General features: G+C 36.2%; 2 protein-coding genes across 2 annotated transcripts; one reads left to right on the top strand and one right to left on the bottom strand.

Moving 5' to 3' along the window:
- Window positions 1-431: 431 nt before the first annotated feature.
- LOC121973784 (transcription repressor OFP8-like) lies at window positions 432-1,421 on the top strand. Its single transcript, XM_042525136.1, has one exon. It carries the CDS (start codon window positions 588-590, stop codon window positions 1,290-1,292), a length of 705 nt encoding a protein of 234 aa, XP_042381070.1. The 5' UTR covers window positions 432-587; the 3' UTR covers window positions 1,293-1,421.
- Window positions 1,422-7,322: 5,901 nt separating this feature from the next.
- LOC121973782 (transcription repressor OFP13-like) lies at window positions 7,323-8,785 on the bottom strand. Its single transcript, XM_042525134.1, has one exon. The coding sequence runs from the start codon at window positions 8,261-8,263 to the stop codon at window positions 7,547-7,549; it is 717 nt and encodes a 238-aa protein (XP_042381068.1). The 5' UTR covers window positions 8,264-8,785; the 3' UTR covers window positions 7,323-7,546.
- Between the last annotated feature and the right edge of the window lie 18,768 nt (window positions 8,786-27,553).

The raw sequence follows: 27,553 nt of genomic DNA, 5'->3' as shown, positions 1-27,553 counted from the left end.
ACACCAAATCTAATGTGATCGATCTGAGCTCACGGATATTTCTCATCGACCGTTAAGATAAATCGAGAAACGCTCATGATGCAATCCTAGCATATTATGAATGCATGTCTTGTATTAATAAAAAATTTCTATAAATATATCATAATTAGAAAAAAAAAATAACGGAAGATTACAATTAAGAGGGGATATTGAATAATATTAATGGGTAATCTTTGAAAATCTAGAACTGCATGGTCAAACTGTGGGAAATATAAGAAATATTGAGAGATTATAAAACAGTCCCGTTTCAATCAAAAATTACTTTTTGCCCTTAAATTTCTACGCTTCGGCACCCAATAGAGAGGGCATCGAGTGGTTCGCAGGCCATCTTTCTCTGCTTCCGGGACAATGAAGGAAATCTAGCTTCATGCTCAGCTTTGCTGGGCACGCCTTTGACCTTTCCATGTAGCTCGTGCATTTTCATTATCTTTGTCCCCTTCCTCTGACGGTAGAGTTTCAGAGAAGCTTTCCGTTTCCTCCTAAAAGTCCCACCTTTCCATCCCTTGACTTTGCGGGCCTAAAAATCTCACCTTTTTTGGGTTTTCTCCATGTCTTCCGCGCGGAGAAGGCTCGTGATCCGTCATCCGGTGGTTGTAGACGTCGGCTGCAGCTGCCGGCGGCCAAAGCTTCCATCTTTCTTCTACTCGTCGCCGAAGCCTGAGTCCGCCAGGAGCCCTCGCCTCCTTTCCCCTTCCACCTCCACTTCGCTTTCTGAAACCCTAACACCCAGTACCATCGCCACTACGACTTCTACCGCTGCGACGACCACCACCGCGACTGTCAATTCCTCATCTCCCTCTCGCGACGGCGACTTCGCTTCCTCCCCCTCCCCACCGTTCCGCGCGCGGGAGACAGGGAAGGGCAAGAAGAAGGGGAAGCGCGCGGCGTCGAGGAAGTCGGTGGTGGAGGGAAGCACCGCGGTGGCGAAGGATTCTATCGATCCGTACATGGACTTCCGCGACTCGATGCTGCAGATGATCGTGGAGATGGAGATCTATGCGTGGGACGACCTCCGCGACCTCCTCCACCGCTTCCTCGCCCTCAACGCTGTTTGCCACCACCACCTCATCTTCCGTGCCTTCGTGGAGATCTGGACGGATGTCTTCACAGCCATCTCGCCGCCGCCCGCCTCCGCCGTCGGTGACGCTCTGCGCGTGCGACCCGAGGAAGCGCAAAAACGAAGCCCAAAAGTTGAGATCCTGACCCCACCTCGTGCCACGTGTAATCGCCCCGGGTCGGCAACTGCACGGTGATGATAGGATCTCGATCGGACCGTTAAGAAATTTGTTGTTTACAAACAATTTGGCATTTATCTTTCTATTGAAGCAAATACTATTGACTTTGAAATGTATGTATTATTTTCTTCAAATACACACACTATATACATGTGATAACTCGTGTTGAAGTCTTCTCTTTAAGCAAACATGGGCACCCTCAATAAACATAATTTTATAGTTTGAATGGTGAAACTCCGTAATAATCTATAATTATCAGAAATGGACCATTCAGCTAATTGAGCCCATACCAGAAGGTCAAGCTTGGGAAACGTAGCATGTTTATTGCCCGGACTCAAAATTAGAAGACGTTCGAGAGTCGAAGTCAGAGGACACTCGAGGGTTGAAGTCGATACCAGAAGGCGTGTAGGAAACGGGATCGGAGTCGCAAAGTGCTCGGTCCGAACATGAAATCGGAGGGCATTCAGGAGTCGAAGTCGGAGCTAGAAGACACTCAAAGATCAGAGTCTCAAAAAGGTGTTCGGGAAACTAATGCAGAGTTGTATAGTATTCGGCCTTAGAATCCAGTACTCAGAAATTAGGCTAAGAGCTGAATGAGGATCGATTAGTGAATGTTAGCCATTACCAATGAAGGGGATCTTTAGAGGAGGGATCATTGCTAAACAAAAAGATAATTAATAATAGTAGATGGCCGTTGTACAGAGAGAATATTAATGTCATAATATGCATCATTACATAACAATAAAAAGACAGGGTATACTCTCTTTCGTTCTACTATCTTTTGTCCTCAAACTCTCATTTAAGCATTGGAGCAGTTTTGTCAATACAAGATCAACATCCTCCGACTACATGTTGATCTTAGATAGGAAATCGTTCAACTTTATACGGAGAACACAAGGAGCGCTCAGCCATCCACGTCCAAGAAGCACTTGACTACATACAATTACGGAGCCATGAATGATAGCCTGCCCGAGCTTAAAAATATCCTCTGAATGGGTCCTAGGCTAAAAGCTTTTTCTTTTGATTTGTAAATTCAAAATGAATGCTATGAACAGGTGAGCATAGGTCTTCTGGACCACTTTTTTTTGTCCAAGAGATGTACCATTTGTATTTGTGGCTGGATCGTGACCGCGATCCGGTCACAAATGGTTACGATCCTTTCTTGGGTTCACTGTCTCCATCATGTTATAATTTTTATTCGGAGCGGACGGTCGGAGGTCGCCCGGAGGCCTCCGGTGATGGATAAGTGGTCAGGTTACTAGGCACCGAGCGAGAGTATTTTCCGGACGACCTCCGGCCGCCCGCTCCAAACAAAAACTATAATCTGATGGGGATGATGAACGCAAGAAGGGATCACAATCATTTACGATCGGATCGCGATCACGATCCGACCACAAATAAAAGTGGCACATCCCTTGAACCATAAAAAGTAATCCAAGAATTCCTACCTCATGAACAGGTAAAATTAACCTAAGTATCAACTGGGCCCTGCCTATATAGCTCGTCTCGGGTAAGCTAATGCCTGACTCCACCCTGACTGTTGACATCCGAATTCTACCGTATCAAATGGGCTAAAAGACAAGTATTCTAATAATTATATGCATTGTTGTTGTAAGACATTTATTTATTCATGCTTTTAAAATCTTTTAGGATTGTGTTTATTTTTCAAAGGCCAATGAGTTATCCACAAAATTGCATTAATTCATTGACAAAAAAATTTAAGAACCAACTGTTGCTTCTATAGGTATTTTATAGTATGCGTTGATGGGTGAATATTCAACGGTAAGTAGGGATATATGGTAATTTCATCAGAATTCGATCAAGAATTTAACATCCGACCCGAATGGAAAAAGGTATGGAGGGACTATCAATACTCGATACCCAACCCGAATACCCGATTAAATAATATATATACATATATTAAAGATTTTTTTTTTCTAAAATAAATTTACTATTTTTGTTGATATTAGGAGGAAACTATATAGATGTTTAATCTATTTTTTTAATTATATATATATTTTTTAATAGGTTGTTAATTTTAATATATTTTTATTGAATGATAATAGTTGGATAGAAAGAAGAAAAATTATAACTATAGAAGATATCCGATCATTTAATGGGTATGGGTATACCCATCGGAGATCCTATACCCGATGGGTATGAAGACGGAGAATATAGAATCCGACCCGAATCAGATCCATTACCATCCCTAACGGTAAGTTAGAGATTCGTCATCCAACTCACTATTGTTCATTCAAAATGAACACATATGCTGTATGACCTCTTATCATCTCTAACATGACTAAATCCTAAGTAACTTTCAAGAGTTGCATCTATGCTATGTCAAGATTAGTACAAATCATAGTATAGGAAATCTTATGATCATCGTACTAGTATAGACATGTAGAATTTTTATTTTATTTTATTTTATTTTATTTTGTTTTGTTTTATTTTAGAGGTAAAACAATTGAAATAGTTTGAATAGCTAGGTTAGTGATAATTAAATAGACCTTGAGATATATGCTTATCAAGTCATGTTATTTCCTGTTTATGAACATCTTATAAGTAAGGTTTATGGAAAGCAATTATTTGTCTAATCATCATAATTGTCATCTTTATAAATTAAAATAAATACAAAAATAGATAAGAAACTTTGTTTTTTTTTCTCATCTTTTTTGTCTACAACAAGAGTTCTACAAGTCTATTTATATACCAATGGAAATCTTACTAGCAAGTGCTATACCCCACCATGATTAAAGTCCTCAATCTTAAATTAATGAATTAAAACCATTAGGTACTTCCACATGCCATTAGGTACGTAGTCGTCTATACTCATTCAAGGCAAAGCAAATAAAAAATAATAATAAATTGCTTTCAAAATATCAATTTAAACTTCTAACTTTTGATCAAAAGCCCTTCTCTTTCTTAAATTAAAGTACTGAAGACGTGATAGGTATATTCATTTGAAAGGGAAAGAAGGCCTATAATGAATGAGACAACCATGTTGGTCAAATTGAAATGATGCACATACTTCAACACTCAAATTAATGCTGTTCAACATCAATTTCTAATCAATGCCTTAGCTGTCTCTTTCTGCATCTCATGAAATAGGGCATTTCAGCCACGGACATGGTGCAGTAGTATATTCGCTCTTAGATGTCTATCTAGAACAACTATATAAATTATCTTAAATTAATTTTTTTAAATTTTATATTTTAAATAAAAGAAAATATCTATGTCAATTATCCTATCTATTACCTAAATATATATTTCATGAATAATAATTCCCTAAATTCATGAAATAAATTTAATTCACTAAATATTAAAATAATATTCCTCTCCCCCCTCTAATAATAATTGTTCTCTCCTCTATCTAATAATAAACAAATATGAAAAAAAAGAGAAAAAAAAATAATAAACAATAAATATATGGTATATTATAGGAAAGCTAATGTATTGTGTAGTGAAAAGTAGGGTTGTAAATAAGTCGAGCCGAGTCGAGCCGAGCTTTTAGGGTGTTAAAGTTTGTTTGATAAGGTAACTAAGCCGAGCTTAAAATCAACCAAGCTTTTGAAATGAGTGTTCAAACTTGGCTTGGTTTATTTTTTATGAGTTTAAGCTTGTTTGAAGCTTGCCTTGAGGTTGATTCGTTTAGATGTTATCAAGCTCTCAATTCAAGCTTAGCTTGAGCTTGGTTCAAGTTTAGTTTGCGGTTGGTTCGAGTTTGGCTTGAGCTTGGTTCATTTAGATGCTATCAAGCTCTCAATTTAAGGTTGTTTGATTATTTGAAATTTTTTATTTGTTTGATTGGTTATTAAGCTTGATAATTTAAATTTATTTATTTATTTTATTTTATTATTTATTTAGTATATTGAAAAAAGTTTTATTAATGAATATGATTCGTGAACATTGTTCATGAACGTTGTTCACGAATATTATTCACAAACGTTAACAAGCTAAACACATATGTGCTCAAGTTTGTTTGTTTAGCTTAACGAGTTATTCAAGCTTATTTGTTTAATTAATCTTATATATATTGAACGAACATAAACAATCTCTTATCAAACCGAATATCAAATTTGTTCACGAATGTTAGGTTCATTTATCGTCCTAATGAAAAAGTGGATATCTAAATTTAATGAAGTAGCTTTTTATTCTAAATGTTAGAATTTGGACGAAAATTTTGATGGGGATGCTTTTACTATTCAAATCTTAATTATGATGCATTGTAAAATATTTTCCTTCGATGAGATAAAAAATATGGGAAATTGGCTACTAGACAAGACGTTACTTGCGCTTTCGAATTTACCAAATGGATGAACCAGGAAAAGTTCATTTTTCTCTACACTCTAGGGTTAGTTGGGTCTGGAAGCAACTATGTAGGTTTAGTTGGGTCTCTAAGTATCTATATACCTGAATTATTATAAAAAAAAAATATGAAACTAGTATTTCATTGCAAACCACAAATTACAGTTCTGGTAAGGAAGAAGAGGAAACTCAAGACGGCAGCTATAAGCATTAATGGTGAGGGTGGCGGTGAAAGTAATAATAATAATAATAATAATAATAATAATAAAATGTTTTGAGTAAGTTTGATGTTCTACTCATAGAATTTATTCATGTTTATTAATATATATAAAATTAATTAAATAAATTTGAATAATTAATTAAATTAAATAAATAAATTTAAACATGTATATATATTGAGTTTGTGAATCATATTAATCGATAAAATTATCATCAATATAATAAATAAATAATACTAAATAACTTTCAAAATGGAAAAAATGAATTATATTATTAAATTTAATAATCAATTAAATAATATTAAAATTATAAAATTTACAAACAATTAATTAAGTTTAATTTGAGAGCTCAATAATATTTAAATGAACAAAGTTCAATCTTGTAAAAAAAACAAATTTAACCACCATTTTAATAACTTGATTCATTTAAACTTAATTTATTTACCTTATCAAATAAGTTCCAATACTATAAAATTTGATTCAACTTTGTTTTGGTATTGAGATAATGAATTTCATTTTCATAAATTTGTGTTTAGAAAAATAAATCATTGGTTGGTGAGGGTATCTGCATCTCACAGCTGGCCTGCATTTATTAGATGTTGAATCTATGAGCGGTTGCAAGATTTAGAAGCTTCTCGCGCTGAAACTACAGACAAGAATCGAATTTTATATCTGCCCGATCTTCAAGTAATTATGCGGATTAATGAGCAAAACATGGATCCATGTGCAAGCTTGGCCTTGCTTAATTATGATCCGAGGGAGGATTAGCTCTCACTTAATTGTGTCTTAATTGCAAAGGCAGACTTTCATTAGTAACAAGACAGAGTTTCCTGCGGCAACAATGGACTGAACTGAAGCTACTTGATTTGCATGGCTGATGCAACTATGCAAGGGAAATAGAGCTGAAACTGGTAGTTCTTGGTGCCTTGTTTTATGCTTTCAGAAAAGAAGTCTGGCGTGCAAATAGATTAAGGTTCTTCACTGAAGGTCTCAGGTCCTTTGGTTTTCATTTATGATTATAATAATAAGAAGAAGAACAGAGCATTCAGAAACCTCCATCGCATATAAGAAAACTGTATGGATGTAGTAAACATTTTATTTAAAAAAAGAAAAGAAAAGAAAAGAAAAGAAAAGAAGGAAAATTGTATTTCATACAAGTGTTGAATCTCTATGTTTTGTTGTTATGTCAAATTCAAAGCTCTGGATATCTTTATTAACAAATATCTTCCACATTTATGATAAGTTATTGAAAAAATTAAGAACCATCAAATCGAGTTCACATCCAAACCAAATAAAAATATGTGGCTCCGCATTGCGTCGGTAGAAGACAGAAAAAAAAATTTACATCAATTGATCATTTTTTAAAATGTGGAAAAAGATATTCTAACAGGGAATTTGAGAAAGAAAGCTGACCTTCAATTTGATGAAGCTTTTTGAAAAGGAAAAACTTTTATTTATGAATCAGAAAGAGAGCAAGAGGAAATGATGAATAGCATTTCAGTATGATTCTGTTTCATAAAAGCTTAATAAATCCTGCTGTCCTGCAAAACCTAACATCAAGAGCACACAAGGAATCTGCAACCACAACAATTTCATAAGAGAAATCGCAAGACAAGGACATCTACAATCGGCAACGGTCGCCGTGATCTGGTGGAACCAGTGATGCGTTTTCTCCAATCCAAAATATGAACTACTAAGTTAATAGCCGAAATGAGAAAGATCTAGCAAATTTACACTGTGATGGGTTTACAAGGTTAAGGATGATGAAGAACTTGGCTCGTTGGTGTCTTCCTCTGTTATTTCTTCGATCTTGAAGGAACTGGAAAATGAGGAGGAGGAGGAGGAGGAGGAGGAAATGGAAGAGGAAGACGCATTAATGGCTGCGAGCAAGTCCACGAAGGCTCCTACTATGAATCCATGCGTCTTCTTCACGTTCACCCTCAGGTACCAAACCAGCAGCTCCTCCAGCCGCTCCCAGTCTCCGCCGAGTCCGTGCGCCGCCACCATCTCCTCCATCGACTGCCGGAAATCTCTGTACGGGTCTTCGGAATCCACCGACAACGCCACGCTGTCGCCGAATGGCGCCTCCTCCTCCTCCTCCTCCTCGGGCGCCTCCGCCTCCGGCTTGGCCTCCTCCATGATCGAGCTCGTGTCGCCGCCAGGGTCGAAGAAGAGCCGATCGGAGCGCAGCCGCCGCACCGTCGTCTCCGACGACTCCGTGGAGAAGCTCCGCTCGCGGTCGGTCGTGAAGCAGGAGTCGTTGGAGTCGAGGCGGAGCGAGTTCGCCGTCTTGCAGACGCGATCGCCGGCGCCGTCGTCACGGAAGGAGGCGGTCTTGGGGAGTTTGCAGGAATGCCAAGCCCAGGAAGAAGACGAGGGAGAAGGCGGAGAGAGGTGAGCAGAAGGCCTCGGTGAGTCCCTGAACCCGAAGAAGAGCGCCCCCAAGCCGAGCTTCTTCCCCATTAAGCTCTCGAGGTGCGCGTCGACCTCCCATTAACAGAGGCGAGGAACTTTAAAAACTCACCATCAACATGCCACTGTCGAATATTAAATAACACATTCAATAGCTTCCTCCTTAATCTCCATTAACGACTGGTTTAATCTCTGTTTACCACTCCACATGACCATTATCCTTCCACTAATCACACACCACAAGATTGATTGACAAATTGTTTAGGGTTGGTGGCTGCATGAACAGTTGTCCATTAATGGAGGAATTGGGTGAGGCATAAGAGAAAAAATTACACTTCTCTTCGAATTTACTCTCTCTCTCACTACTACAGGTTACGACATTCTTCTGTTCTTAATGTTCTTGCTAGATTGACCTTTAACTGACTGAATGACGAATCTATGGGAACAGACATCCTGCTGTTTGGATTGTGCAGGATTCGTTGCCATCTCGAGCTCCATTTCTCCTGAAATATTTGTGGAAAAAACTAATGCTCAGAGTGTTCAGATAGATAGAAACTCGGCAAACATGGTCATAATGGACTGAGCTTGGCAGTTCTTGACTCTGACATCCGAACTTTTTGGCGAGATCCTTGCGTTGGCTACATGCCTTGCAGAGAAAGTGAAGGCTGGTTTCTCCATATTTATGTGAAGGTGATCACTAGATTCTGAGATGTAATCAATGACATCTCGGGCTGTGGATCATTATCGTCGATGCCGATAATGACACTGTCATTCCAGATTACCTTTCTCTATCATAATGGTGGTGTAATTTTTTCTTCAAATAAGGGATACAATTAGGGATGACAATGAGACTTAAGTTCAAATCCGACCTTATAATTATAAACCCATCTCGACAGGCCTGATTATATATATACTAAATCACATACCTAATTTTTATAATATTCCAATCATGTATCATTTTTATGAAATACCCCTCTTTCTGTTGAGGTCTATTAATTTTGAACAAAACCGACTAATGGAATTAGAGATTTCAAATCATTTCAAATCAAAATCAATATATTCTTGAAAACCCCCTTAATGTATATATGTCATCGGATCAAAATTTAATAAGTAAATTGAGAACAGTAAATTTTTAAACTTTCAAAAGTTTGACAAAATTTATCACGAGTTCATTATAAGGCTTAGGAGAATGATACCTACTAACTAACACTTATAAGGTTTTAGAGAATGATACTCACTAACCAATACCATCAATGAATTTTTAGAACTCTCACATTTAAAAAATATTAAACTTTTTAATTTTTGAATGATATAGGTCCATCAGCTTATTTTATCTGAAATTAACAAATGGACCTAAAAAAATCTGAATCACTTCAGACAACAACTAATGTACTCCTAAAAACTTTCTTAATATATCTATGCGCCTCTCATATATGAATTTGATAATATAAATTGAGAGCGTTTGAATTTTTTATTTGGTAGAGTAAAAATTTAAAGATGTGTTACCTATTCTCAATTTACACGGATGGACTTATAGAGAAAAGGCAGGGTATTTAGAAATATGATATATGATTCAAGTATTATAAAAATTAGATATATGATTTAGATAATACTAAATCTTACTTATGTGGTTCACGGTTCAGTAAAATATTCTTCAGGTACTATTCTCTTGAATTGCAAAATTTTACTCTAGAATAATATGCACCCTTAGCATATTCCACCACCACTATACTCCATAGAGCCATCTAATCTATGTCCTTGAGTCGATGGTGCTACTCAATCGTAAAGGAACATCCACCCATATCCCTCCATCAAGATATAGTCAATCGATATAGCCATTTTTTAACTCGATGTCCTAAGATAAACTGTGTCACTAGCTTGCACTACACCTGCTAAGTTATCTTATCTATCATGGAGATATGAAATCAAACAATATAGACCTTAAAACAACCTTCCTTGCACATGGATCTATTTATCGCGAGTCGATCTACCTTCTAGTGGTACCCCTCTAAGTTTAACCTAGTAAGATCAAATTTCTTCTAGCGAATCACATAGATGATCATGCTTGCTCCCTATGGCTAGATGACAAGTTCTTCACCTAATTCTGTCTTCTCCTCAATTTTAATCATCTATGTGTGCAAATGATTGAAGCATATACAGTGTCCTTTGCTCAGAGGGGACAAAGACAATGAAATACTTATAATCATGATAGGACAACCAAGCTTTGATTCTTTAGGCCATTGGGTGAGGGTGCATAAGCTATCTCGTGGACTGATGTGTGTTTGACTGTTCATGTTAACTATATGGATGATGCAAAAATAATAATAAAACAAATAAGAAACATGTTAAAAAAAAAGATTTAATATAGTTCGGAGACCTTACTTCTAAGTAAAACTCTTATAATCTCAACTAGAAAGCTGAGGAACCTTTACTGTTAGTACAATAACAAAAGAGAATGCAACTTCTTGCGGTTCAAAGCTCTCATAGCGACGGATTTTTTTTTTCCATCTCTAAATTAGTTATTGAAATAATCTCTGATCACTAATTAATAATTGAATTTAAATTTCATCAAAAATTAGTGATGGAATTTAATTTTCATCACTAATTAGCGATCCAAGATTATTTCAACCGCTAATTTAACAACGGAAATAAAAAAAACGCTGTTAATTAGTGACGACACTTAGTTTCATTGCTAATTAGTGACATAAATTAATGGTTGTTGCTAATTAACAACGAATACTTAAATTTCGTCGCTAAACTTCAATTAAATTAGGGTTCGTGATTTTTTTCTTCACCTCCTCTTCGGCGTTCTCCTCTTCGGCATGCACGCGCTCTCCCCTCTGACTACCACTCCCATCTCATCTCTGGCTGCTCGCAACCCTTGGCTGCGAGCTTGGCCGGCCATGGGGCTAATCAAGGCCAAGCTGACCGCGGCCCCTTGGTCGTGAGCTTGGCCGCTCATGGCCAAGCTGTTTGGATGTATACTAAATGTCTAGTTTTTTATATGAACATTTATTTTGAAATGAGAATCACATTGGTCAAATATTTGCATTTAGTTAAATGCAGTTGTCCATTTAATTTATATTATAGATAACATGGTGTGTGGTGTCACACAGAAAATAATGTTATCAGTTTCTTATAAATTATAAATAGTAGCTCACAACCAAGATGGATTGGGGCAAACCATTGGAATAGTTGTAATATGATTTGACATTAGTTTATCTTGACTATAAAATTACACTAGTACACTATGTGTGTATTGAGTATGACCATTTGAGGTTGTTTCTTTTTATACTGACTGCATAAAAAAATAAAACATCTATTATTATGGATGTACGTACTCTTAATCCCAATATAATAACAAACACATATACTTAGTATTTATTTCTTTAATTTATCAAATGGTGATATTTATTTAGTTAAATCAATAGACCCGATAAGTTGGGAAATAATATTATTTATATGGTGTATTGTTGATTATAAAAGGAAACTATGTCCTAGTAATCTAGGTTGATGATGTCCCCTTGAGGAGCTCATAAGGATTATCATGTAAACCCTGCAGGTGGACTTAGTCCAACATGATAATAAGGTTGAGTGGTACTACTCTTGGAGCTAGATATTAATTAAGTGAGTTGTCAGTAACTCATTTAATTAACGGACATACGATATCTTAAACACAGGGAGACTAACACACTCATGATAAGGAGTCCATATTGTAATATGGGATTGATGTAGTAGTTCAATAATAACTCTTTAGTGGTATGAGTTATTATTGATGAACTTGAGTTGGGTGTTCAGGTTGAACACAGGAAGCTCAAGTCCATCAGGAGGCCAAACTCAATTCCTCCTCTCGGTCCCTGTTGTAGCATCTATAAAGCCTCACATTCACCCGTTTTGATTTTGCTTCTTACCCAAGAAAAGGGTCGGCCATATCCTTGCATGGTGCCCAAGCAAGGGGCTGGCCATGTCACACCCCTAGAGGAGTCCCTGCCAGACAAAAATCCGGCAGCATCTCCCCTATACGGATGATAATTTGAAGTATTACTACATACAAAATATACATCAGTCACATAAGGCTGGAATATATACATAACCACACAGTTAATATACTCAGCCTACCTGGTTGGACAAAATAAAAATAACCACGCAGTTAATAACAACCCACACGGCTGGAAACATGTACAGCGGAAAACATAAAATAATACGAACGTAAAACCAACAACGGCACTAACAAAAATACCTACAACCACCAGACTTGACTCCAAAATTCACATCGACTGATTGAAAAGCAAAATACACAAAATCAGCATACCACCCAAACAATAACAAAATTAAATAGAAAACTATCCTCGAGTGTGACGTGAGACTGGCAGCCGGGACTCTCCAAGCATCTATGACTCATCTACCTACTACCTGGCGAAAGAAAAACCATTTTGTGAGGTGGTGAGTATTGGAAATCAACGGGTAAAGGAAAGATAGTGCATGAACATATATAAACAAATAGAGAATGTCAAAAGGAATACAGTCTCATAAAGGGAATAACAGATACTAAAATAAATCACAATCAACATAAGCTCATATCTGAAACCATATCCTAGGCTAGGTAATAGAAGGTCAGAAGTAGTACTAATCTGCTACAGTACTGTTCATAACTACAGAGGAAATATATAAGGTATATACAAACTTCCAGTAAGTAAACCAAGGACTAAACACCTACAATGAGGGCATATCTCGACATAAGCAAGCATAGCAATATAAGTGAGCAATAGCCACATAAACTAATACCAGCAGCAGAAGCAAACAACAGCAGCATAAACTAGTAACAGCAGCAAAAGTAGCAACAACAACATCAGCAGATATAACGATAACAACGTATGCACAGATGGTCACCCCGCCCACCTCTCTGCACCACGACCCTTGTATGGTCGAGAGGCCGGATCGATGACAACTATACCACCCAAAGGCTGCCACTCTCTCGAGTGACTGGATGGACAGGTGCTGAGTAGCTAACTAGCTACACAGCGAAGGGGGTCTCTGCTGCTCGCAACTCCAGCTACCACTACCCACGCGTGGCCGAGTGCGGCACGACAGGACAAGCGACATCAACTCTAGCTACCACTCTCTCGAGTGGCCGAGGATATGACCCTGGTCAACGACTCTCTCAACCGTAAGGGAGAACTGGTCGTTGGCATGCATGTCATGACATGATGTGCCAAATACAACAATCATCATACAAATATAAGCAAAAATTAGGTATGCTACATGAAGCCAGTATACTCAATATAGTATATAAATAAACAACAGTCAAAGCATACAAACATGGTATCTAGTATTTGCTATTGATCATGGACAACAACAGGAGACTATATAGATATGGAAACGAATTTCTTAAAGATCGCGTGGAAGTATCAAGCGCAGGAAAATAAGAGTGGAGTCAAGGTAAAAATAATTTCTTATCCAAAATAGTTCATGCACCAAGGTCAAAGTACTAAAAGAAACAAAGCAAGAAGTACCCGCCTTTACTTGTCGATCGTATCAGAATAAAATCCATGTTGTGTTGCTCGTCCCAAATCAGAATCCTGCGTCAATAGATATTATTTAGCTATTCTCACATGAATCAAATAACTGAACCAATCTCTAAACCAATTAGGATAGCCCTAATCAAACCACGATCATCGCTTAACCCTAATACAATCAACCTTTTTAACAACTTGGATCCCAAGTTGTCATCATCTACCCATTGATTGATACTTAATCAAAATAACCTCCATCATAACTGAATTAGCAAAAGGAATAACTATTCATCTCCTCCTGACTTCAAAGCTCATTCCAAGAGTAAAGTACAACTCAACCAAAGTAATGACACCAATTTTCCCAAACGATAGAAGGTAACACAAGAACAAATCATCTCACAACCCACATATTAATCTTCTTCGATCCAGCAACTGAAACCATCCAAATTCCTACCTACCAAAATCCGATCAACCAGCAAGGGAAGGGAAACTTCATAGAGACGGTGCATGAATCAAACAAATATCGACTACAACACCCAGATTCCTAAATTCAGATCTAGGTTTAGTGCATACCTTAAATCCGACCGCCGAAAATCCTAGACCAGCGATGGAAAGGAGGGTTCACGCGACTTGGATCCAAGCGGAGAAGGGAATTTCGTAGGTGAACTTGGGCCCAAGCCGAATCTCCATTGCTCGACGGCGATCCATTGGACGAAAGGTAGGCCAACGGTGAAGACCAAACTAGGGCAGAGGAGATGACGCTAGGGCACGGAAGAGGGAGGCGGTGGTGGCTTCGGCTTCCGACGTGTGCTTGGTGTCCGGTCGGCGATGACTTGGGGAGAAGAAGTTCGGCGAGGGAGGGGAGAGGGCGACGGCTAAGATCGGGAGGAGAGAATGTAATTCGGGCAAATAAGGAGTTAAACTTAGGGTATATATTTATAACCTAAGGTTTAATTAAAAAGACCTAGGTTATTTTCTCAATCAACTCCCAACTTAATGGGTATTCCAAACAGGCTTCTATTAAGACCAATGGATTTATCCCCTTAAAATATGTCATACGACCTCTGTTTAAATTCTAGAAAATTTCTAAAAATTTTCAAAAATTCCAATAAGGTTATTACTTCAATAACCATTATTATTTAATTGTTAGATTTTACAGGCCAAGCCTTGCTTCCTACCCAAGAAAGGGGTCGGCCAAGCCTTGCTTGGTGCCCAAGCAAGGGGCCGGCCAAATCAAAAGGAAAAGAAAATAAAAAAAAGGGAGATTTTTTCTCAACAAAATTAGAGATTTTTTCTAAAAAGAATTACGTTGATTCTTTTTTAGAAATTTTCTAAAAAGAATTACACTAATTCTTTCTTAAGAAATTTTTCTAAAAGGAATTATGTTAATTCTTTCCTAGAGATTTTCAAAAAAAAATTATGTTGATTATTTCTTAGAAATTTTCTAAAAAGAATTATACTAATTCTTTCTTAAGAAATTTTTCTAAAAAGAATTATGTTAATTCTTTTCTAGAGATTTTTTCTAAATAAAAATCTATTATTTTTTTCCCTTTTTTATCTGGGGCAAAGGATTATAAAAGGAGAGGAGGATGTGCCACAACAATCAATAATTCAATTAAGAATTGATAAGTTTCTCTCCACAACTAAAAACCCTCTCCTTTCCCTTAAGGTCGGCACCCCATTCTTTCTTTTCTTTCCTCTAGGGCTGGCGCCCCACTTCTTTTCTTCTTCTCTTTTCTTCCCTCTAGGGTCGGCACCTTATCTTCTCTTGGTGGCTGGAGCTTGGAGGAAAAGAAAACGAAGAGACGAAGCACCTTGGTGGCCGGCGGTTTGGAGGAGAAGAAGAAGAAGGATGCGTTCTTTTCTTTGCATCCTTTGGTGGTAAGCGGTTTGGAAACAAAAAGGGTTCGGGTGTTTTTGTCTTGGTAGACCGTCGCCCACACGACGTCCAAGAAGAGGAGAGGAATACGGCAGAAGATCAAGAGGTCTTTGTCTACGAAGAAAGGTACAACTAGTTATTTATTCCACAGCATAACTAGTTTTGTTTTCTTTGTATGGATCCTGAAATACCAACACAAGAGGCTAACGATTTCGTGTTTTCATTTTTGTGCTTTGATTTGTGTTTCGATCTTGTGCTTTGATTGAGATCTCTGTAGTTAAATCTAAGGTTACTGTGAGAAGTTTAAATATTCAATTTCTTTGAAAGGCTTTGTCTAGGAAGTGGTGGATGATCCCTTAACCAAGAAGGCCTAGTGTCTCGCCTACGACCTGGAAACCAATCCTTGAAATAAATATTTAATCAACTTCTGTAATATGGTTTAACTTCAGAAGAACACAAGGGTTGAACTTGGAGTAAAAATGATAAGTTTCGTTTCCAATCCAGGTTTAACTTTGAAGAACGAACTTGGAGTAAAAATGTTAAGTTTCATTTCCAATCCAAGTTTAACTTCTAAAGAGCACATGGGTTGCTAGGAAAAGTTCTGTACTTGTATAATTTTTTTTTACAAGGGAAACAGAACGGTATTCCAAGTAGCACCCAACACAAGCTGCTCACGACACCCTTGCCGCGAGCTTGGCCGGTCACAACCAAGCTACTCATGGCCCCCTGGCCACAAGCTTGGCCGACCATGACCAAGCTTCCCACAACCCCTTAACCATGAGCTTGGTCAATCACCCTTGCCCATGAGCTTGATCAGCCGCAGCCAAGCTGCCCGCAAGTACTCCACAACCCTTGCAATTGACCTTGAGCTTCGCTGACCACGGTTATGTTAGAGTGTATACTAAAAGCCTAGCTTTTTGTATAAAACATTTATTTAGAAATAAAGAATCACATTGGTCAAATGTCTACATTTATATGCTAAGTGTAGTTGTTCAATTAATTCATATTGTAGATAACATGGTGTGTGGTGTCACACACAGAAGATCATGTTATCAGTTCTTTATAAATTATAAACAGTTGTTCACGACTAAGATGGATAGAAACAAACCATTGGAATAGTTGTAGTGTAATTTGATATTAATTTATCTTGACTATAAAATTACACTAGTACACTCAGTATTGAGCTGGACCATTTAAGGTAAGTTCTTTTTATACTGACTAAATAAAAGAATAAGACCTTTGTTATTATGGAAGTGTATGCTCTTAATCATGATATAATAACAAGCACATATACTTAATATTCATTTCTTTAATTTATCAAAGAATGTGATTTAGTTCGATAAATCAATAGGTCCGATAAGTTGGAAAATAGTATTATTTATATGGTGTGTCCTAGTAATCTAGGTTGATAATGTCCCCAAGAGGAGCTCATAAGGATTGTCATGTAAACCCTGCAGGTGGACTTAGTCCGACATGACGATAAGGTTGAGTGGTACTACTCTTGGACTAAGATATTAATTAAAGTGAGTTGTCAGTAACTCATTTAATTAGTGGGCATTCGACATCTTAAACATAGGGAGATTAACACACTCATGATAAAAAGGAGCCCATATAGTAATATGGGATTGGTGCAGTAGTTCAATAATAATTCTTTAGTGGAATGAGTTATTATTGATAAACTCGAGTTGGGTGTTCGGGGCAAACACGGGAAGCTCAAATTCATCGGGAGACAAAAACTAATTTCTCCTCTCAGTCCCTATCGTAGCCTCTTATTTATAAAATATTATACCCACCTTCTTACCCACCTTAAGGTGGCCGACCAAGCCTAGCTTAGAGCCCAAGCTAGGGCCGACCAAACCAAGGTGAGTTGGTTTGCTTAGGTGGCCGACCCTAGCTTAAACCCAAGCTAAGGTGGTGGCCGACCACAATAAAAAATAAAAAGATTTTATTTTTAAAATCTTTTCTTATGTGGAAGCATGTTTTTAAAAGAGAGTTTAAAATTTAAATCTTTCCTTTTATAGTCTTCTACAAAGGATTAAGAGGAAGGTTTGATATCTTTCCTTATTTGTAGTTAAAAGGAAGATTTTAATTTTTTATAAAACTTTCCTTTTTTATAACCATGCTCATGATTTAAAAGAGAGTTTTAAAAATTATAAATCTTTCCTTTTATAGCTTTCTACAAAGGATTAAGAGAAAGGTTTGATATCTTTCCTTATTTGTAGTTAAAAGGAAGATTTTAATTTTGAAGAAAACTTTCCTTTTTGGAAATCATCCACATGTTTTAATAGAGAGATTTTAAATGTATAAAACTTTCCTTTTATAACCAACCATGAATGGAATTTTTAAAAGAGAAATTTTTATTTTAAAAATTTCCGGAAATAAATTAGGAAGTTTTAATTTTTGTTTAAAACTTTCCTTATTTGGAGATCAATGAGGTGGCCGACCATAGCAAGTTTATAAGGAAATTTTTAATTAAACTTTCCTTCTTAGACATTGGCAAAGAATATAAGGAAGTTTTAATTATAAAACTTTCCTTATTTGTCAAGACCAAGAATTATAAAAGAGAGGGTAGAGGTGCCTCACCTCACAACATATCTTCTATTATTCCTCTCTTCCTTGGTGGTGGCCGGTCCTCTCTTCCTCTTCTTCTCCTATTCTTCTTTCTTGTGTGGCCGGTGACATCTTCATCTCAAGGAGCTTGGTTGGTGGTCGGATATTGTTAGAGGAAGAAGGAGAGATAGGAGACTTTGTTTCTTAGCATCCCTTGGAGCTTGGTTGGTGGTCGAAAGTTCTTCATCTCTTGAAGATTGTTGGTGGCCGAAATTTGCTTGGAGAAGAAGGAAGCTTGGGTAGATTCTCGTCTCAGTAGATCGTCACCCATACTACGTCCGAGATAAGAAGAGGAATATAATAGAAGATCGTGAGATCTATAAGTTACAAAGAAAGGTATAACTAGTTGTCTTATTCCGCATCATACTAGTTTTCTTTGTATGGATTTTGAAATACCAAACACAAGAGACTAACTATTCTAGGTTTCAGATTTATCATTCGAATTTATGTTTCTTTTGTTTTTTCGATCTTGTGATTCGATTGTTCTTATTGGTTAAACCTAGGGTTACTATAAGGAGATTAAATATTGAATTTCATTGAAAGACTTTGTCTAGGAAGTGGTGGATGCTCCCATAACCAAGAAGACCTAGTGCCTCGCCATGTTTAACCTAGAAGCCGATCTCTGAAATAAATATTTAATCGAATTTGTAACATTGGTGGATTTGGATCAATAATGTTAAGCATCGTTTGTGATCCAAGTCTAAATCACTAAGAACAGATAAGTTGAATTTTGAATCAATAATGTTAAGTTCTGTTTATGATTCCAAATTTAATTTCTAAAGAACACAATAGGTTGTTAAGAAAGGTTCAGGACTTGTACAAAATTTTTGTACAGGGGAACCGATACGATATTCCGAGTAGCAACCAATAGGTTAAGCTGCTCGCGGCCGCCAAAACAGATAGTATATTATGCTTGTGATATGTTTTATTAGTATTTTTTATCCAAAGAATCATATTGGCTTGTTTTGTCTTCTATGTTTAGGTTGATACATGATGTTGTAAAGCATAATTTAATAGTTTAGTTTTATTACACATATTAGGTTTGAATGCTTTAGGATAAACTTAATTTCAACTATGGAAGCTTAGTTTGTCCTTGTTTTGGTAATGTTGGAAATTTTATTCTCATCAATGCACATGAACAAGGCTTAGATGTATAATAAATTAGAAAATGGATTTATCCGAGATGAATATTCACTGGAGTTTAAGAATTTGTTAACTTTACTAAGAGTCATCCAGAATGTATGAATGATGTCGAGTTGCGTTATCTGTATAATCATTGCAAATATAGAAATATATCTTTCCATGATGAAGATACCGTGAAAGTACATATATGTAGAAATGATTATGTTTCAAATTACTATAACTGGTACTATCATGGAAAGTTTTATTTATTTCATCCAATTGAAACTTTGATTGCTTTTTCATCTAACACAACTGCTATAGGGGAATCATCATCTAATGAGAATGTAATACAATTAATAGTTCATGACGTGATGAATGCAATTGATCATTCTAATATAGATGAAATACTAATACTTGAAATTTAACAACTATATGGCATGTTAAAAGCTAATGGAAGACAAGTGTGAAAAGACATTTCATCTGGTCATTCCCAACAATATCAGTTACTGTAAGGTTATTGAATATCAATGCAGAATATCATTTCTCAAGATGATGTTATGATGATATATGTCAATTGATGTTAAAGTTGCTCCTTATTGATCACCTAATCATTGATAGTTTCTATAGTATAAAGATATTGATGAGGGGTTTAAGTTTGCCTATAGAGAAGATTGATTGTTGTGTAAACAATTGTATGATATTTTGAAATAAAGAAGGAGAATTGATTAATACAAAATATGTACTTACCCTTATTATAAGCATTGTAGTCGCATACTAAGGAAGAAGAAGAAAAATATTATATGGAAAGTTTTGTATTACTTCCCATTAACTGTTATACTTCAATGCTTGTAAGCATCTACCATAATAGTTTGTCACATGAGGTGACATCATGAGCATGTGAATAAAGAAGGTATAATGGTCATCTTTGTGACCCCCTGCATAGAAATATCTTGATACAATATTTTTCTCCTTTGCAATAAAACTACATAATGTGAGACTCGAACCTTCCACAGAAGGATTTCATCTATTTGGTAAGTCAAGACAATAATATTCATCTTGGTCAATTATATTAATATCGTACAACTTACTACCAAGGATGTGAATAAAAGACGACTTCATGTTCCTTATTGTTCTTAATCTAGGTCCAATGATTTTTTTTTTAAAAAAATAAACATTTTCTTACAACCTTTGATTTCCGAATTGAATGAATTATGGAATGTAAGGTCGAAAACTTATGATGTTACAAGTAAAACTACTTTTACATTGCATACTTCCTTATTAAGGACGATTAGTGATTTCCAACATACTCTATATTATTAGGATAGAGCACGCTTGGTAAGTTAGCATGCCTACATTGTATGACAAAATCTGATATATTTTCATTACCTCACAATGGAAAGGTATCTTGATTTGATAATCATCATAAGTTTTTACTGGTTAAACACCCTTTCAGGCGAAATAAAAAAAATCATAAGGAATATTATAGTAAAAAAACTTCCACTAACATTCAAGTTAGTTGAAGAAATCATTAACCACATAGACAGTTATAGATTCCTATCAATATTTCAGCTTGGATTTGATGAGATAAATAAATACATTGTTAGGTTGTGCAAGTGTGATTGGAAGAAAAGAAGCATTTTCTGAAAGATGTCATATTGAAAGTATCTACTCATTCGACATAACTTAGATGTGATATATGTTGAAAAAAAATTGATACTATTTCAATAATGTAATGAATGTTCTTGGAAGAATTAAAGACACCACAAAATCATGTCAGGAATTAAAATAAATAAGTTAGCAGACATGAGTTGAATCAAAATGAAACAATAAATCAATTTCAAAAAGCTTGTTATACATTGGATAAAGAAGGTAAACAAACTTTATGTAATTGGTTGAAAGAAATCAAATACCTCATTGGTATGCTTTGAATATGACTTGATGCGTGAATATGAACAAGTTAAAAATATTTGAAATGAAGAACCATGGTTGTCATGTATTGATGCAAAAATTTATTCCAATAACTATCCGTGACCTACTATCTAATAATGTTTAGTAAGCACTTACAGAATTTAGTCTATTTTTTAGAGATTTGATAGCAAGGAGTATTATGATGGCCAACATGTTTTGGCTAGAAATAAACATTCCTTTCATACTATCTAAGCTTTAGCACATATTTCCTTCTAGTCTACCAGTTCACCTACCTTATGAGGCATATCTTGTTGATCTTGTGCAGTATAGATGAATGTATCCATTTAAATGATTTTTGAGAAAATTAAATAATAATGTTCGTAAAAAAGTAAGAGTTGAGGAATTAATATGTAATGCTTATTTAGTTGAAGAAATATCTTCTTTTTGCTCATCTTATTTTATTGATAATATGAAAATCAAACATTGTAAGTGTCCTTGAAATTATGATGATACCTAGCCGATAGACCCAGAGATATTTTCTATTTTTAAGTTTTTTGGTAAGCCACTAGGTGTATATGTTTCAAAATGGTTAAATCAATAAGAATACGATGTTGGCAGAACATACATACTTTTGAACTGTGACAAAGTCAAATCCTACATAAGGTGAGTTGATCAATATAATCAAACACTTATCCCCTTATGTTTTGCTTATTAGGAAATAATTTTTATTAGTAAATAGTTATTTATTTCCTAGTTATTAGAGAATAATTATTTGTTGGGGTTCAATCAAAGTCCCACATTGGAAAGATTTGGTAAAGATCATGGGGTTAAAAGGATGCAAGATATCTCCATTGGATGAGGCCTTTTGGATAGAGCCCAAGAGCAAAGTCATAAGGGCCTAGGCCCAAAGTGGACAATATCATGTCATTATGGAGATATGTGGACATCCTTTGGGCTCAACAAATGATATTAGAGTCATGGTACGAACCAGATACCATGTGTGGTGGCCTTGAACGAAGTTGAGGGTGGGCCCGGAGTAGGTCAGGGTGACCAGATGTTCGTGGGAGGCCTGGAGCAGGTCAGGGTGACCGGATACTCGCGGGGAGGCTTGGAGCAGGTCAGGATGATTGGATGTTTGCGGGAGGCCTGGAGCAGGTCAAGGTGACCAGATACTTACGGGGAGGTGAGTAGGTCAGGGTGACCGGATGCTCGCAGTGAGGCCCGAAGCAGGTCAAGGTGGTCGAATGCTCACAGGGAGGCCCAGAGTAGGTCAAGGTGACCGGGTGCAGATGCTTACGGGGAGGCTCAGAGCAGGTCAGAGTGACTAGATGCTCGCGGGGAAGCCCGGACCATGAGAGTAATTGTGGTCCTTCGTTTGAGGGGAGGATTGTTGGGGTTCAATCAAAGTCCCACATTGGAAAGATTTGGTAAAAATCATGGGGTTAAAAGGATGCAAGATATCTCCATTGGATGAAGCCTTTTGGGTAGAGCCCAAAAGCAAAGTCATGAGGGTCTAGGCCCAAAGTAGACAATATCATGTCATTGTGGAGATATGTGGGCATCCTTTAGGCTCAACATTATTATTAAGAAATAGTTATTTATTTCCTAATTATTAGAGAATAATTATTATTAGGAAATACTTATTTACTTTATAGTATTTTATATGTTTTCCTATTTTATTGTGTTTTCCTATTTTTTCACTTTGTAATGGTATTTATATACCGCATATTATCATTAATAAAGTGTATGAATTCTATCGTTAACATGGTATCAGAGCGCTAAACTTAACAACAATCTTTTTTTTTCTTTTCTCCACAATATCCACCAGCCGCCTTCTACAATGGCTACTGCTGACAACATCACTCGTCGGCTATCTCTCATAAATACTCGTGATTTCCCTTCTACTCTTGTGGTTCTCAACGTCAATGTTCAAGCACCGTTGAAACTCACCACCTCCAATTACTCTGTCTGGCACTTGTAGTTCATGTCTCTTCTATTCGAATATAACTTACTGGATTTTATTAATGGTTCATGTCCTTGCCCCCCTACGCAGATCATGCCTATAGATGTCACGCTCCCTCAGGCGAATCCTGATCAAATTCTCTAGCTCCGTCAAGATCAACTTCTCCTCAACGCTATTATAGGTTCGATGTCTCCTACTCTTGTGCAGTTTATTTCTTCATCAACTTCATCTAGAGACGCATGACAGACGCTGGAGAGAATCTATACTCTCCCTCACATGGCAGGATTATAACTCATTGTCAAAATCTTGCCAACCTTCAACAGGGTAACAGATCTATCACTGATTATATGCAGGACATCAAAAGAAATATTGAAGCTCTTGCGCATATAAATGTCAAAGTTGATTTTGATGAGCTCTCCATTCGTGTCCTGAATGGTCTTAGACAAGATTATTGCAATATCTCACATGCTCTACAAGTTCTGACGTCTCTATTGTTAGTACAGTTAACATTAACGGTCTAACTTAGGAAATATTTCTTAGGAAACTTTATTCTCTAAAATTTTTGTTAAATATTTCTTAGGAAATTTTCTTCTCTAAAAATTCCTTAGAAGATTTTTCTTTAAAATTCCTTTTGAAAATCTTACTTAGAAAAATTCCTCCTTAAAACTGTTTTAAAAATCTTTACTAAATGATCTCTAGAAAACATTTACTAAGAATATCATACCTTTGTGTAAATATTTACTTTTCTCAAAAGTTTTTTTAGGCTTACTCAGAAATTTTGGAAACAAATTACTCAGATTTTTTTTCCTTGAAAAACATTTTAAACGGTTCAGAAAATTATTTTGAAAAGTATGTTTATCTATTTCCCTTTAACTATTACATGATCTCACTATGTTATCAAATTTAGGGGGAGGATTAATAGCTTTAAATATTGCCATTTTTTAAAAATATTATTACCTATTTTACAAAATTGATTTGAAAACTGCTTCAATTTATTTTTGCATTTTCAAAACTTTAAAGTTTTTTTTTAACTTTATCAGCCTTATGAATTTCAAAAATATTTTCGCACTTTGTTTTTTAATTTAGCTTTAAAAAATCAGTTTGACAACTATTTAAGATTTTGAAATAGTGCTTTAAAAGAATATTTTTTTTAAAAAAACACATCTTGGTTTCAAAATCTTAGACACTTAGCTCTTTTCAAAATATTCTTCGCTTTTGTTTTGAAAAATATTTTTTTTAAATTCCTCTAACTTTAAAGTTAAGTTTTTGCAAAAATATTTTGTAACTTTTGGAAAACTTATATTTTGAAAAGTTAGTAGATTTTGAAATCTTTTAGTTATTTGGAAATCCTAACATAAAATTTTAAAACCTTCATTTTTGAAAAATTACTTTATAAGATGTCTTTAAAAGATTTTTCCAAACTTAGTAACTTATTTTCTAAAACATTCATTTAAAAATCACTTGATAATTTTTTTTAAAAATTATTAACTTATTATCTAAGATAACTCCCCTAAGTAATCCTGGAAAAGTTTTTTGCTGTCTTTATTTCACTTAGCATTAAAAGTTTTAAAGATAGGTTTTAAAAATTAGTTTGACAAATGTCTAAATTTTTGAAATGTCTTGACATAGTCTTCAAAAGATTTTCTTACTTAAAATTTTATCATCTTATTTTTGAAAATCTTAAATTTTTAAAAAGATATGTTTTAAAAAGTTATCTTAAAATCTCAGCTATTTTCAAAATATTCCTTGGTTTTATTTTGAAAAATATCTTTTAATTCTCTAACTTTCCCGTTATTTTTACAAAAATTCTAGCTTTTTCGAATTTTATATCCTTTGAAAACCTTTTCAAACATTTGTTTTTGAATATTATAAAAGGTTAATAGACTTTGAGCTTTATTTTTTTTGGGAAATCCTGATATGAAATTTTCAAACATTTATTTTTTAATATTTTTTAACTTTATTATAAAAATTTTTGTTGTCAAAATTGTCTTTCCTTAGCCAAATTCTCCCTAACTTATCTATGCTTATCTTTTATGAATGTCAAAGGGAGAGGGTTAGGTGGTTTAAGTTAGTAACATAAATACCAAGCATAAACACCAAAATAAGACTAACTTAAGAAAACTTAAAAACCATGTCATTGCTTATTTTTGCATATTTTTCACTAACTTAACTCATGTTGTCATTGCTTTAAAAAGGGGTAAATTGTTAGTGCAGTTAGCACTAACGGTCCAACTCAGGTTTTGATGAATGACAAAATAAGTTAAGCTAGGTTCATTGTGATCTAACAATCTGACTGAGTGTGCAGGAGAAATTCAGCTAGGTCGACGGGCCGATCGGATAACTGGTACGAAATCCAGCTAGGTCGACCGGCCAACCGGATAATTGGCACGAAGTCCAGCTAGGTCGACAGGCTGACCGGATAGCTGGCACGAAGTCCAGATTAGTCGATGGGCTGACCGAATGTCTAGCAAAAGGTAAGTAAAGGTAAATCACTAGAGGAGAGTGACTATGAGGACGCGTTCCAGTTGAGGGATAGTAGGTGTCGATCCAGTTTAGATCCATTTGGGATCCCTAAGCTGAGATCTTGACTAGTTCCTAGTCCTGGGAAGACATGAACCAATTACTCTTTTTATTATTTATCTATATTTGTGCTAACAATTGTCTTGCATGGTATTTGGACTAACACATATTTGCAAGGCAAGAAAGCAAGCAAAAAAGTAAATCTGTCTTCGAGTGAACAGTACCCGAAGGCGCCTTCCATGGCTATGGAAGGAACCTCGATATTGTTCATAGAAGGCGCCTTCCATGGCTATAGAATGCGCTTTCCGCTAGATAAATTTTGGCCGAAGTCTTGGATAAGCATCGAAGTGATCGGGATTGATTTTGTCTCATTAGAGGCGCCTTCCATACTTATGGAAGGCGCCCTCCAAGCCTTTTATAAGGCAGTCTCGAGTGTGCATTGAAACAACAACTACATACGATCTACTGCGCGCACATTTGAGCCTCCGACTACTCCCGATTCCTGTTGTGACTCTATTGCGAAGCTGCTAAGCCCGACAACTACTCCCAGGAGTTTCGATCATGCCTGGCAGATAGACATCAACATAAAGCGTTGTCATTTCTATCATTGAAGTGTTGGTAAAATTTCTTTTTGTACTTAATTACTATAAAAAGACAAGTGCAGGGTGTTGCACTTGGCCTAACTTTTCCTTGTACTCGATTCTCTCTTCCGAGGGTATTAGAAGAGGTTTTTAGTGGATTTTCCATCGATAGGTCCGCGGGACCTGTGCTTTGGAGTAAGAGTTGCCGAAGGCTCCGAACCAAGTAAAAATCGCTTGTGTTCTTCTCGTGTTTCTTTTCTTTTATTTCTTACTTTTTGTTGCTTACTCGTGTTTTCAAAAACTGAAAAAGAAGCATTTTGAAAACCACGTGATTTCCCCCCCCCCCCCCCCTCTCACGTGCGTCACGATCCAACATCTATTACCTTTGATGAGCTATCGAGCAACTCCTCAGCTATAAAGGCCAATTAAAAATCTCGACATCATTTCTTGTGGTTCCAGCAGGAAATTCTCGTAATTGATATTCAAACTATCATGGTGGTCGCCAACAGGTTCTGTCGGTGTCCCATCAACCACGTCTATCTACTCCTGGGTTGTCTGTGCGTCCTCATGCATATCCAGCTATGTCAGTCCCAATCGTTATCTTGGGCGCTGTCAAATCTGTGGTGTTCAAGGTCACTCTACTCGAGTGTGGTCATATGACTGCCTTAATGCTTGCTCTGCTTCCACCAACTCCTCCGTGTGCTCTACGCCCAGCGTATAGTGCACCATTTACGCACACTGCTATTCATTTTACACCTCCGTCTGATTCTCAGGAATGGGTGGTTGACTCCGACGCCTCTTATCATGTCACCACTGGTCTCACTACTCTCTCGTTGCATGAGCCTTGCTTTGGGAATGATAGCGTCGTCATTGGTGATGGTTCTAGACTACCCATTACACACATTGGTTCTTTCTCTGTCTCCACTCCATCTTTCCCTTTAATTTTCTCTAATGTTTTATTTGTATCATCTATGTCAAAAAATGTGATTTCTATCGCTGCACTTTGTGCTAGTAATCCTATTACATTTCTTTTCTTTGATTCCTATTTTCAGGTGTTGGATCATCGTACGGGAGCGACACTGGTCAGCGGGGTCCATAGAGATGGTGTCTATTACTGGCCAAAATTTGCGTCTCCGCTATCATCCCCTTCCACCTTTTCTATGTCTGTCTCGCCATCTATTTCCTTATGGCATAGTCATTTAGGTCATCCATCATTAGATGTTTTGCAACATTTTTTGTTATCCT

Source organism: Zingiber officinale, chromosome 4A (assembly GCF_018446385.1).
Source record: "Zingiber officinale cultivar Zhangliang chromosome 4A, Zo_v1.1, whole genome shotgun sequence".
NCBI lineage: Eukaryota > Viridiplantae > Streptophyta > Magnoliopsida > Zingiberales > Zingiberaceae > Zingiber > Zingiber officinale.
Note: the sequence above shows the minus strand (reverse complement) of the source record. Positions and strands in the feature narration are given on the sequence as shown.